This window comes from Manis pentadactyla, chromosome 4 (genome assembly GCF_030020395.1).
Source record: "Manis pentadactyla isolate mManPen7 chromosome 4, mManPen7.hap1, whole genome shotgun sequence".
NCBI lineage: Eukaryota > Metazoa > Chordata > Mammalia > Pholidota > Manidae > Manis > Manis pentadactyla.
Genome location: NC_080022.1, coordinates 174,234,305 through 174,248,964, shown reverse-complemented (window position 1 = coordinate 174,248,964; position 14,660 = coordinate 174,234,305). Strand labels below are relative to the sequence as shown.

Genomic DNA, 14,660 nt, shown 5'->3' with positions numbered 1-14,660 from the left:
CCCAACATTACTCATAAACAGCTGATGCTAATTCATTTGGTTTCAAATCTATGGCACACAAAGTTGTGATAAGTTATTAGCACTTTTTGGTTTAATGTCAAAAAAAGGAAAAGAAAATCAGCATCCTAGAGTAACTCAGCTGAATTTTACGGCAATGATCTATCTGGCCTTGTAAAATATAAGGGAAAAAACAGGTCAAAATCAATAGCAACAGATAAAGGTAAATTTAAATGTAAAGATAATTTTTTTAAAGGAGGAGAAATTAAGTTGCTCCTAAAATTCATATGGAAAAGTACCAAGCAAGAGATGCCAAATGAAGAAACATAAAGAGGGGGCTTACCTTACCAAATAGCAAGAGTAATTTTAAAGCTACGATTATTAAATAGTGGTCCATAGTGCACATACAAACAAAAAAAGAAACAAAATACTGTTCAGATTTAGACTATATATATATATAAACAGATAGCATTACAAATCAGTGGGGAGAAGGATGGACTCAATAAATGATATTGGGACAAATTGTCATACATATGGAAAGATAAAATAAGCTTCCTAATTCACATCAAACAAACAAATTCCAGATGAATTAAACACCAAAATGTGAAAAGCAAAATTTGTAACCTTTTAGAAGAAAATCTTTCTGACTTCAAGGTGGGGGAAGATTTCTTTAAAAACACACAAACACACTAATCACAGAGGTAAAAAATGGGTAATTATAACTATAATAAAATCACTGTCAGGGAGAGGCTGTTTTCAACTAACAAAGTATTAGAAAGCAAAGCATACCCTGTATTCCCTAAAAGGAAAATGATACAAATCAATTTTTAAAAAAAGAAAGCTAAGAGCCCAACAGAAAAAATGGGCAAAGGATATATAAAGGTAATTCTCAGAAGAGGAAATCCTAATGACCAACATGAAAAATGCTGAGTATCATTAGCAATGAGGAAAAAAGTGCAGTTTAAACAGTAAGACTATTTTACACCTATCATATTATGAAAATTAAAATGTCTGCATATACTAATTGCTAGAGAGGACATGTGTAACAGGCACTCATACTGCTGGTAATAATGCAAACTGATCTGTTAACTAGGAAAGATAAAGGTAGCTCATCACCCAGCAATTCTATGTAACAATTCTACACAGGGCTATGTCTATGTCTTTAGACATGTACCCTAAAGAAACTCTTACATATGTATGTAAGGAGACATATACAAGGATGTGCACTCCAGGGAAAACAAAACTGGAAACCACCTAAATTGTCCTCTGATAAGAAAAGAGATAATTGTGATATACTCACAAAATAGGATACTACAGACAATAGTTAACCAGAAATAACTGGCCCTCTATATATCTATATCTATCTATCTATCTATCTATCTATCTATCTATCTATCTATCTATCTATATATCAAAACAACTAAATTTCAAATTCCATTTTTAATGAAAAAAATGCAGGTTGCAGAAGGAAATACACAGCATGACACCATTATATACATTTTTCAAACACAAAACAATATATTATTTTGAGCACAAACACACACTGGTGTGAACAGAAAGGACCTATACCTACTTTGATGGTGGTTATTTCTGGCAAAGGTTGGTGGAATCAAGAAGGGATACAAAGGGGATTCAATTGGATCTGTAATATTTTATTTCCAAAAATTAAAAGTTCTGAAGTAAGTATCACAATATGTTAACACTTCCTAAATTTGGATGATGAGCACACAGATATATGTTACTTGCTGTAATTTTCACCATGCTTGACATCTCTGCAGTTTATATGAATGATACTTGTTTAAAATTCATAGAGCTTTTATAAATAGTTATAATCACACAAGAAATATTTAGTCTTCATCCTAAAAAGTAAGTTGGAAATCAGGAGATTAAGTCACTGGAAAACTGAAGGCAGCATAAGGTAAGCCTCTGAGGCCATTAAAGTCTGTTAGTACTGAAAGTATGAAAAAGGATATCATTAAGAGGTTTTTACCTAAAATCCACACCCAGAGTATGGACCTTTACGAACAGCATTATAGCAAGAATCTAGTGTATTGCCAACATTAGGTGTTTCGGTTCACTTTTTGGTCAATTCAATAATTTTCAACAGTCTGAAAATATACTTTTACCTTACACATGCATACCTTGATTTAAACACTTCAGAATGCAACCATCTTAAATTCCTCTGGGTTTCAGAAATAAGAAACTACTTGATAATGCTATGAAGAATTCTATTGTATTGTTGCACTTGAAGATACTTTTTAAAATCTCCACTAAAGCAATATACAAAAACAATATTTAAGATTTAGAAAGTTGGTGTGCTTTGGATAACAAAATGTTGATTTAGGAAATGGGGCTATGAAACGGTTTACATTAGCTGTTTTGACTTGTGGTTCCTGCACATGAGCTATCCCCAATTTACAGCTTGTGCTCCAAAACTTCATCTGAAGTTTGATTATTTGAAAAGATGTCATTCACCCATAAAACATTATAAATGGCTAGGTTTTTGGACTAGGCTACAAAAGCTTCTTCAATATACTGATACTAAACATACTAGCCTGCCCTGGTCAAAACATTGGACTAGGTAAATTTTAACTCTTAACATCTTACTACATCCCTTTCAACCCCTAAGAGAGTTCTCTCCCTTAGATAGCTATTTAACATCACCTCACTCCTATTTCTTCACAACAAATCACCTCAACTAGGTGTTAGAACTTATGAAGAAAGTGATTCATTGGTTTTATTTGCATTAATGTACATATGTCTTCAGAAAGGGACTGCTGACTCTCCTCCAGTGAGATTTCTGGCAATTTTAAGTGATAAAGTACAAAAAAGTTCAGGCAATGTGGAAAGCCTTACTTCTTTTCAGTAGTTGGGTGGCGGTGGTTATATAAGCGGCCTAGAAAGCAACACCAAATAGAGTAGCTTTCCTAAGGAGCCTCTCCCTCAGAGTCAGCTCCCCTAAGCTATTTAGGCTGCATTTCAGATTCTTTCCTCTCCTTCTGGTTTCATGATTCCAGAGCAGCTGTAACATGAGTGTTCTGAAAGACAGCGTAAAGCCCTGGGGTAATGGTAGCCATCTGTACGTGGAGTTCATTTATACATGAGTCTGTATTCAATGTAAGGAATAAGAATTGTAACTTTAGGAATCTGCTTTATTACTAGCAAAAACTTAAAACAGCTGAGAAAACTTACTACCTAATTAAATCTTTTGAAAGGCCAAAGGTAAGTTTAAATCAGTTGACCATTTATTATAAAATGTATCCGAATACACCATATTTTTCCTCATATAGTGAATGCACAAAAAGAATAATGACAAAAGTTATTTTCTTTTAGGTTCTCTGCTTTTCATATTAGGGGCTTCAAGATAGTTTAGGGATTAATCAGGTTCTGATGACCCAGATGCTATACAATGAATAACATCACACATTTTAGTCTTCAGCCAATTTTCCAGATGAACTAAACATGATGCTTTCTTTTTTGGCCAGAAAAAGCAAAGGACAAGCTAAACTGGTTACTAATGCTATCAGCAGCAACCATCAGTGATACAGCAAAAAAAAAAAAAAAAAAAAAAAATTCAATTACATAGTGAATACAAATACCATTACAAGATGACGCCAGAAAGCCAAAATTCTCTAACCATAAGCAACAATAATCATTCAAAATAGCTTTTCTCCCACAAATACAGAAACCCATTTTAAGAGTATTATAACAAAGCTAACTCTATTTTCTGGACATCAGCAAGTAGTCACTAGAAAATTATGACTATTGGAAGAAAAGATAAGACAATCAGAGATGGGCCAAAGGTGTTGAGATTTTCCAAAAAGTAGCAGGTAGTTTTTGAAAATGAAACTTTGACAGCAACCTCCAAAGAGTTTTTGGTAAGGGAAATCTAGTCTTTTTTATACCCTTGCAATTAAACTGGTGAGCTAGGTAAGAGGATCAAACTGACCTGAATTCATATCCTGACTCTACTTCTTGCTAGCTAAGAACCTGGCAAATTATTGAGCCCCTCTCCCTGAGTAAAAAAATTAATACCAAAAAAAAAAAAAAGAGTTAATACCACCTACCTTGCAGGGTGGGTTTGTCAGCATTAAATGAGATCCATTTGTAGTTAAGAAATGGTAACCAAAGTGTATTTATTGATGTGGATCAGCTTGGAGGAGGTGCTCTAGCACCAAGCTCCAGGGCTATTTTTGACCCGTCTTATTCTACCTTTTATTAATGACTTGAATGCAGGCATAGAAGTCATGATTTTAAACTTATAGATGAAACACAATGGGAAGAGTAAGCTATTGTGTGGCATGACATGAAACAATCAAAAATCAAGAAGACCTTTAACAAGTAGCAGATATGCCCTGACCTAAAAAATGAAGTGTGGTCTACACAGGTTCAATAAAACCATTGCACAGCACCTCGAATGGGGGTGGAAGAACTGATTTTAAAAGAACATTAGAGTTTTAACTGACTATAAGCTCAATATGAGCCATGAGTGTGATTTACAGCAGAAAAAGAAATACAATTTTACTCTGTTAATAATGTTAGCATCTAGCTCAAGAGAATTAGAATTCAAGTACATTCTTCACTGATCACTGTGTTCCACTCCAGGCACATTTTAGAAGACTGACTGACAAAACAGTATTTCCAAAGGAAGGTAACCTAAATGATGAAGGGTTTGGAATGTAGGCTATTTAAGGAATTGGGGGTGTTTAATTTGCAAAAGAGAAAATCTCATTGAATATGTAACCTGTCTTCAAATATCTAAGAAGCTATCAAATGGAAAAGGAATTGTGTTTAGTTCTACGTGGCTCTCAACAACAGAAATAGTATCTATGTATAAAAGTTATATGGAAATCCATATTAAAAATACCTTTCTAACATGACACTAAAATGGGCTATCTTTATGGCAACACACTCTATCACTAGAGTACTCAAACAGACATTAGATTCATTTTCAACAAAAATGTATTGAGTATCTAGGTCCAGGCAGTGTGCAAAGCACAGGTGATGAGAGTAAGTAAAAATTAACACGGTCTCTACTTTCACGGAAGGTAAATGATAGAGGCAAATAACCACACTAGTAAATTTAAAAGACACAAACATAAATCTCTAAGGAAAGGAATACAGTTCTTCAAGAGCATATAACACAGTATCCTGACTTGTAGTGTGGGATCATAACAGGCTTCCCTAGAGTACCTGAGTGATCTATCAGGAGAAGGTAAATGGATGGGTGCAGAACATCACAAAGAAAGGAAACAGCCCATGTGACTTTGCGGTAAAAGAACCTTGCAGGTTCAAGGAAATGAAAGGCTTATGTAAGTTGAGCACAGGGAGTAAGGGGGTGAGTGGAAAGAAGCAGGAGCACAAGGAGCCTTAAAGGCCTGGTTAAGATATGGTCTTCTCCCAAAACTCTACTGACGGAGGGGTTTAAGTAGCTGTGGGCACCGGAGGGACAATCAATGTGGACAATGCCATGAGGAGACCCCTTGTGAGCTTCCCGCAGTAGTCCAGGCCAGAAATAACAGTAGTTTGGGAAAAGGAGGTGAGAATAAAGATGTAAGAGGCAGACAGACTGGACAGATTTTTTAGGATGTTAAAATGTCAGAATCTGTGTGACCAGTCCAGTGGGTTATTTGAGTATAGTTTAAACCAAGCCAGATTCTTCGGCCCTATTAAAACCTTTTTTCTGGGGGTTGTGGAGTGGTGCACAGATATCAGTGATGAATTTTACTGGGGGACAGAGGATTCAGTGATAGAGAAGAGGTATAAAGGATGAAACACCCCACCCCACCCCCCGCCAAACTCCATGTTCCCAGCCTATATAGGTGGATGGATGGTGATACCATTCACTGAAATTGGAAACAAAGGGAAGTACTGATTTAGGTGGGCTAAGATCATGGGTTTGGATTTGAACAAGTTGAGTTTGAGTTGCCTTGGTTTTAAATAGGCAGTCTAACATACTGATCTGAAATTTAAAGGTTAGGTCTGAACTGGGAGTAAAATGTTGAGAATTGCTGGCATATAAGTAGTAGTTGAAGCTGTGGGTTTAGGATAGATTGCCTGAGGAGAAAATAGAGACTAAGAAGAGAGGCTTGAAAAATACCCGCATTGAATTAACAGCAGGGTAGAGGACGGTGAGTCTGCAAAAGAGAGGTAAGAGTAAGAACAGGAGCAAGCCTTCACAGAAGCCATAGGAACAGTGTTTTCCACGAAGGAAGCAACGGTCAACAATGTAAAATGCTGTTGAGACATCAAGACAAGGAATGAAAAATGTCAATTAAGTTTAGGGTCACGTTTCAATGTGATGACAGGGCGGGACTTCAGACTGCAGTGGATTGAGGGGTGAGTAGGCAGTGAGCAAATGAGAGACAATAAATGAAGACAACTCTATCAAGATTTCTGGCTATTAAATAAAAGATGACAGCTGTGGGGGTGGAGGGAGGGTTTAAGATGGGAGAAGCAAAGTATGTTAAGAGAAAGCAGGTAAGTAACAGAAGTGGGGTTCCTCAGAAGGTGGGAAAAGAGAATCAGAACATAAGTGAAAGGAGTGGTGGTAGATAAAAGGAGAGGCTACCGGGAAAATGAAGAGAAAGAGGCCGAATTAAATGACCTTTAAGGTCTCTCCTCACCCTCGAATCTCATGACTTACAATTTCCTTTGGATAGGATATTTACATGTATGCATACATCTATGCAAACTTATTCAAATATTCCAGTATCAATAAATCAGTTAAGCACATCCTTATCCCCCAGTGACGCAGTTAATGTCCCAGGTTTATGACCAGTATAATCTCTGAGCAGGATCCATTCCTCAGAGTGCTTTTAGCCCAACGCACACTGCAATACAGCACAGAATCAGCCCTATCTCCCCCGCCAAACCCATACTACACCGCGATCGTAGAAGCTAAAGAAGGAAGTAAAATTTAAAACCCTTGAAACTACAACATATCTTGCTGCATCCGAAGCGACTGTCACTCAGAAAAGCAAAACGCGACCCCCCAATTCTATACCCACTCCAAGCCACAGGCATCCTGCCTGCTCCGACAGTGACAGGTCCTCCAAATGGCCGGGGTTTAACACTAAAAGTCATTTGCACCCCCTCTTCCTTTCCCAAGACCTTTCATTGTGAAGAACCAGAAACGGGTTCCTAATGATCCTTCCCACAGCCTTCGCCCCAAAGCAGCAGACGGATGCCCCGCAGTTACTCAACACTCGCATCTAATAAGTCCTCGCAAGGGGGTGCGGAGGAACCCACAGAGCCCATCAGACGGGGCGGGAACGGCCACAATTCTGCGGTTGCCTTGAGGGACGAGGGGAACAAGCCCCAAGGGATGGAAAGGGAGAACCAGGGAGGCGCAGGAGACCCGGGTAGCGAGGGAGGCACTTCCCCTCGAGCTTCCTTAGGGGGATGGAGTTTCTGAGGAGGGCTAACCCCCGTCACAGCCCCCCTTCCCACCCTTAAGCCCTTCTGGCCTGCCGTCCCATACGACTTCCATTTGCTCAGATTCACTCCCCCTTCCCTGCGGCCGTCTGGACCTCCGAGTGCCCGCGAGCCCAGAGCCCCCGCCTCGAGCCGCGGCTGCCGACCCGGCACTCACCCGGCCCGCCATCTTCGCCGATACGTCCGGCTCCGCGACTGCAGCCGGGCGCTGGGTAGAGCCCACCCCCGCCGCGCGCCCTCGCGCAGGCGCGCAGCCGCCGTGAGGCACGCGCGCGCCCGGCCGCGTTCCCGGCGCTCCCGGCCCGCGGGCATCGCGCGGGCTCGGCGGCCGCCCCGGGCAGGTCGGGCGGCGGCGCCATTTTGAACGATGACTGTTGGGCCAGAACGACGTGTGGCAATATTTCGGCAAAGTGTGTCCTGTGCTGAGTTCCTCAAGGGCTTCTTTTGCGAATCTCTTCTCAGCCGGCCGTCTGCGTTGGATTTGGCTCGGCATTTGATGCTGTAATCACTTAGCCCCTGCTTCTCTTTGCCCTTTAATGACCTTTAGCTTTGAGCTTTCAGACCCACTGAAATACGACATTGTGCATAACAGCACCCGGTGCCGGTACTGGCCTGCGCCCAGGGAACATCTGTATGGGTACTTGGTTCTGAATTCTAATTCTACGTGAATTCTGGCTTTTCTCCTTGAGCGGATTTGTTTTCCTATCTCCTGAAGATAATCGTCGTGGCATTATTTCTTGGTTTATGTGTAGCCTGGAAAACTCAGTATTTTCTTCAAATTTAAAAGAGAATTGTGATAATTTCTGTATCTTTATTATAGATACATATCTATTATTGTTAATCTTTATGTTTAACAATCTTTGTCATTCCCCAGTGTTGTTTCATTTTAGACAATATTTGTGGTGGAACTTGAATGAAATATGCCCTAAATTCTGCCTTTTTTTACCTCGTTGTTTGATTTCTACCCTACCGTTTCCTCCCTGGAATCTCAGAATAGTTATAACAGCATCCTGTAAGAAGAGAGATTCTGCCTAATGGGTTTTCTGATGCTTTTATTGCCCCCAATATCATATTTCTCCTCCTGTTTACGGAAGACAAGAAACAATAGGATTTGTTAACTTTCATTTATCACAGTTAGAGAAAATTTTTTTTCCAATAGGAGGAATGGAAAGAAAGAAGAGCTGGGCCTTCTTAGTGATTTAAAATTGAGAACTAATGAAAAATCAGCAGGTGCCTGAAGATGGGCCAGGAACAGAAGAAAAAATCAGGCCAGTTTCATAAACTCTCATACTGTACCTGAGAACCAGAGTGCTTTGCTGAACAAATGAGATGTTAACTAAATCATCAGTGGATCAGAGAGTTTATCAGGAAAGACAGGGAACTAGTTGAACTCTGATCTCTTTACCTGAAAAAGCTACAAAAACAGGATGGGTTGGGGAGCATCCGGCTGGACGGAGGGATTCTGAGACATTACCAGGCTGTCATGTGTCTGCACATCCCATCTGTGCCTTGCTCTGATATTCAAGGTCATCTTCAAAACAGAGTGGAGCTGATTCTTCTTCACCTTCTGAGTAATTCTTGCACTGATGGTCAATGGACAACAAATACTTGTGCTGCCCTAAATTCATTCCCTGCTTTTCTGATCACAGCTCCCCCAATTCATGCAGCTGTGGAAACACTGTCAGACAAGGTACCCTTGCCCTCCTCTGGCCCAGGAGGGAGCACAGAACCCAGGCTCAGTCGAGCAGATACTCTCTCTCTCAAGCAACTGCAATCTTGACAATATGGAGGAAGACAGAAAACAGCTAGAGCTCCTGTACCCCAATGGTGACCATCTAAAAAAGTCCATACACTAATTATCTACACCGCTGAAATTGTACTGGTTTCTATCTTCTGCAAAATTGGGTTGTTCCCCTTTGTCTTGATTTCTGTTGGTCATTTATTTTCTTTCCCTTCCTCAAAAAAAACCTCCTTCAGGTCTTCACTGATCCCTGAAAACCTTTTAATATGCTTTCCTCTTACAGTGAAAACAAAAGTGAGACTGCTCACAATGGTTTAAATTTATCCACAGGTGTAAATGACTAACATTTTCTAAGGGCCAGAGAGCTTTTTAGGGGGAGAAGAAATAGATGAGGTAGGACTAGGGATAGTGTCAAAGAAGAAAGGGGTACTAGGCACTTGAAGCGCAGGGAGAGAAAATGAAGTGATGAAATGGAGATAGCAGGACCTACCATAAAGAACAATGAGGCATGGAGGGAAAAGGGTAAGGGTTTTACCAAGGTCAGCTCTTACTGAACACAACCACTGTGATGGTTAATTTTATGTGTCAGCTTAGCTGGGTCACAGTGCCCAGATATTTGGTCAAATGTTATTCTGGATGATTCCATAAGGGTATTTCGGGGTGAGACTGACATTTAAATCAGTGGACTTTGCTGATTATGTTCCAGCATGTGGGTGGGCCTCATCCAATCAGCTGAAGGCCTGAATTGAACAAAAGACTGAGTTCCCTGAGCAAGAGGGAATTCTCCAATGGACTGCTTTCTGTCTTTGTCTGTAACATCAGCTCTTGCTGGTTTTCTAGAAGACTGCCTTTGGACTCAAACTCTAGCTCTTTCCTAAATCTCCAGCTTGCCAGCCTCCTGATCAGGTTTTTGGACTCACCAAGCCTCCACAACTACATGAACCAATTCCTTAAAATAATTCTATATATATTGATATATGTTTGTGTGTATGAATATATATATGTATAATATATAAGAATGCATATATATAACCTATAGATTTTGTTTCACCAGATAAACCTGTTACACCTGATTTCCTATCAGTGGCAAGGAAGTGATTCCAGGCTTTAACATAGTGAAAGTATCACCTGTTATTTCCTGACAGGTAAGCAACGTCTATAGGTAGAGGCCTGTCTCAAAGATTTGAAGACTCTATGGATATAAATCCATGTTCAAATTAGATCCTGTTAAATATCACTTAATAAATGCTCCATTAGAATGTGGCTGAGTAACTTTTTGGCTACACAGGCATTTTAGTTGTAACAGTTATGGTAACACTGGGGGGAAATTAATTTCTTCTGTGTTTTAAGGAGTGAGGGCAATATTAAGCTATACAGAATTGAATCAATTCAATGTCATCCAGTTTAAGAAAGCAACATGACTTTTTGTTCCTTTCCACATTACCCAAAGGAAGTTTCCTCTCTGACACTATCCCTATTCCTACATTTTGTCTGTGAAAACTCAAGGGTTAAAAAAATAGTGCTGGGGACTAAAGAGGAACTTTAGTCATTTCATGGTGGGGGTTCAAAGTCTTCCAGCAAGACTGCATACAGGTGTTTCACAGAATAGAACTATGCTGTACATTTGCCACTGCAATGTAAATGTCAAAGGGTATCTTCCAGTGACTGTGTAACAAGAATCTGCACTGCTTCTCTTGCAGATGTCATTGTGAAGCAAAGGTGGTCTACAGAGCCCCTTCTATGCCCATCCCTCTGCACCACCTTCACTCTTTCCCCAGTTCTTCCAGCATTAGTAACCTTAAATATTTCTCTTCCCAGAAGTATACAAAATTTAAGAGAATATTGCCAGAGAGAGCAATGCTCAACCTAAGGAAACAAATCTCTAATGGCAAAACTTCAGAGACCATGATATCTCTATGGAGAGCTATATGTGGGTAGTGATCCTTATTCCTGCCCTTTCAACCATAACCCACAGATCAGCCACCCATGCCCTAAGCCCAGGCATTCAGGGAGCCCTGTTGAAAACTTCATTTTACAGCCCCTCATAGCCAGTTTCAGGAAGATGGAGTTGCCATCTGTTTGTTTTTTGTCATATTTCCCAAAATGATGGATAAGGCTAGAAAACAGAGCAAAGTGGAGAAAGAAAATAGAATTTTAAAAGAAAAAAAGACCAGCTGATGCAATGCAGCATTTCAGCTGCAGTCAGATTTTTTATTTTTTGTAAGTATGTCTTTTCTCTTTAGATGATCAAGGACAAACACCTATAGTCACAAAAAATCAATTCAGTCTGGAAAATCTGAGTGGGTAGGAGATGACAGAATCCTCCATGGAAAGGAATGAATGTTGCTATGGAAACCAGATGATCCTTTAGTACCAGCCCCAATGCACTTGCCAGGCTGCCTAACCCTGCGTATTAACTGTGGGTCCAGAGAGGTGCCTGCATCTCTTTTTGTTTGTTTGTTTGTTTGTTTTGCCTGCATCTCTTTTTAAAGAGATTATTCATATATTCGTCGGATGAGCTTCTATGCATCTTGAGAAAAGGAAATCAGAGTCTCCTGGGAGGGACTGAGTTGCCAAAAACCTTACGAGCGCTAGAGGCCCACAAACCACAGTTAGGGATGACTATATTGCCTATCTGTGACAGTTCTCCAGAGAGCTCCTGAGAAAAAGTGAAGGTGTGTCGTAAGGTTTTGCCTAAGGCTAAGTTTACTGGAGGGCTGTTTCTAAGGCAAGAAACACTTAGAGCGGGGCTTTCCAAGAGAGGGAGAAGATATCTCTTGAGCAGAAGTATGACCAGAATAAAGGGATAAATTCCGTGATACTCCGGTGAAGGTGGTCTGGATATACCGCATGATATTTTAACTCTCTGAACTTTAATGTTTTCATGTGAGAATTAGATGAGATAATTATCACAGAGCATCTAATACTTCACCATCTGACCCAGCAGTTACACAGCAGACTCTACCACTACCAACAGTACCATAACTATAACGATACTAATAATGCTATTAACCAATTTAAAGTCTAACTCAGAGATAGGGAACTATCTCCAAATAAGATGTTTCTCAGGGTGAAATTATCTCTCTGCTTCTCCCAAGGGGACTTTGTACTTTCCATGCTGACAAATAATGTTATATTGACAAGAATGCTTTCTGTTAAGAAAAAACCCCACTCAATAGCACCATAAGCAATTTACGTTTATTGAGTCACCACAGGTGAGCTTAACAAACTTCCCCTGAACAGCTATCATGATTTCAATTAAGCCTCCTTCCTAATAGTTTTGTATTTTTAAAAAAATAAGTTGAGTCTTGCATTATAAAATTAATGTATTTTCTCTCAATCACTTAAAAAAAAAAATCACAGCCCCAACCCCTGAGTACAAACACTAGTAAATTAAATCTGTTTTCTTCTAGTCTCCTCGTCATACCATTCTCATGTATATGTTAAAAATATATATACATGAAACATATGCGTGTATAAACCATACCTATATATATTTCATATGTCTTTGTGTATGAATGTGTGTATGTATATCATTGTAATCCTTTAACAGTTGAGTGCCATGTGGGCAGGGACTTTGTTTTATTCATAGGCACAATGCAGATCTTGAGAAAATAATACATATTATGAGGTGGAGGGTTAAAGCTCCATTATTACCAGCTACAACATTCCATCTGTAGATTGAAACAGAGATAGGTAAAAACTTTATCTATGCTATTTCACTTTTTTTTATGTTATGATGACTCCATTCAAACAATCTCACAATTGCTGGCGAAACAATGTTACATCTTTGCCTTGAAAATTAGCAGAAGGACGTTAATAGATTGTTTGTAGGAGTTGAAATAAAAATATTTGGTAAACGTTTGAAAAAAAACCCAAGTGATCAAAGAAATGAAAATTAAACCAACATAAGATACTTTTTTTGTTATCAAGTTAGCAAACAAAACACTTAAAACCTTATTTCTAAAAAGAGCTTACCAAATGATGAAGTAATTGCTTTCACTTAGGTGATGGAAGTGTAAATTTGTATAATCTACTCAGAAAATAATTTGGCAATGTAGTACGTATCAACAGCCTTAAACATCTTCATATTTTGGTCCAGTGATTCCACTTTTGGAATTCGTTCCTAAAAAAATATCAAGGAATACAGGAAGGGGAAAAAATGTCCACTGTAACATTATTCATGATAGAAAAACTTAAAAACGATCTAAATGTTGAACTACTTGAAAATGAATAAATCAGGGTTCAACCATATGATGGAATATCACACAGCTATCAAAAATGTATAAGGAAAATGTTAAATAATGTGGAAAATGCCAGATTAAAATGTTAACTAGAAAAAATTTGTATGGATTCATAATTTGAAGTATGTAAAAATTGCATAGAAAAATGCCTGAAAAGAAATAAACCAATGATAACGGTGATTGCCTCTGCTTAGGACGATGGGTGATGTTTTCTTTTCTCCTCCCCATCCTTTTCTTTCTCTTTCTGGTGAGGGATGCCTTTTAAAAATTACTTTGTGTAAATGGTATAGTTAGAAAATATAATTTATAAAGAGTCATGTAGAAAATTCCCTCATATGTACTTACGCTTACGTCATATATACAATTACTGTGCCTAGGAAAGAATTTTGTTAAAAAGATTGAGACCTAGGCTTGAATCTGTCCGGCTAATTTTCCTCTTTGTAAAATGTAAATGACAGTTGCTAACTCACCGGGCATTATGGTTATACGGGTACGTAAAATTCTTGGCATGGTTCTTGTAACATATTATGCATTCAATAGATGTTAGTTTTTTTGATTACCTCAGTTGTGTACCATTTATAGGCGTTTGTAATCTTACCTAATCAAGTTGGTGTTTTGGAGCTGAGTTATTAGAGAAGTGAGGACTGCTGCACTGCGATGTCTGAAGGTGCGGACGGCTAGTATCTTGCCCAACTGTTGAAAATATATTTAGAGGTAGGGCTGCAGTCTAGCTTCAGACTGAATAGGAAGCCTTCCCTAATCCTAACTTCGGTGTTGGCGTCTACACGGTTCCCACACCCAAAGCCGCCCCAAAGTACTTTCTACTTTTAGCTCAACCGCGGCAAATTTCCTTAAATATCACTATGAACTTGGACCCGCCCGCATGCCCTCACCCGGTTGGTCCGAGTGCTCCGGGCGTTAATTCAATCCTTGGGATTTCTCCGAGTTGATTGGCGGGGCAAATAGGAAATCCCCTTACTTTTCTGATTGGTCACGCGCGGCATTGGGGCGGGGCACGTGGGCGTGTCTCGTCGGGACGCGAGGAGCTGTCATTGGAAGATGAACTCGGCGTTTCCAGAGCTTCGTGCCGTCGCCTAGGTCGCGAGGGGCGGGCCTCCTCCTGCCCAGGCTCTTATTGTCCTTGGCATTGGCCAGCCATGTCGTCATTCACAAATCTCATAGCTCATAGGCCGCAAAGCTCCAAGAGGCGGTGGGTGATTGGTGATTGCTGTTCCCGCCCC

At 39.6% G+C, this 14,660-nt stretch overlaps 1 protein-coding gene across 1 annotated transcript in view; it reads right to left on the bottom strand.

Annotated features, from left to right (window-relative positions):
- Positions 1–7,738, bottom strand: part of NSF (N-ethylmaleimide sensitive factor, vesicle fusing ATPase) — a 145,456-nt gene extending 137,718 nt beyond the window's left edge. The window contains exon 1 of the mRNA XM_036899743.2: positions 7,592–7,738. Within this exon, the coding sequence (XP_036755638.2) occupies positions 7,592–7,603 (12 nt within the window). The 5' untranslated portion in view covers positions 7,604–7,738. The remainder of the gene's footprint in view (positions 1–7,591) is intronic.
- Positions 7,739–14,660: the final 6,922 nt, after the last annotated feature.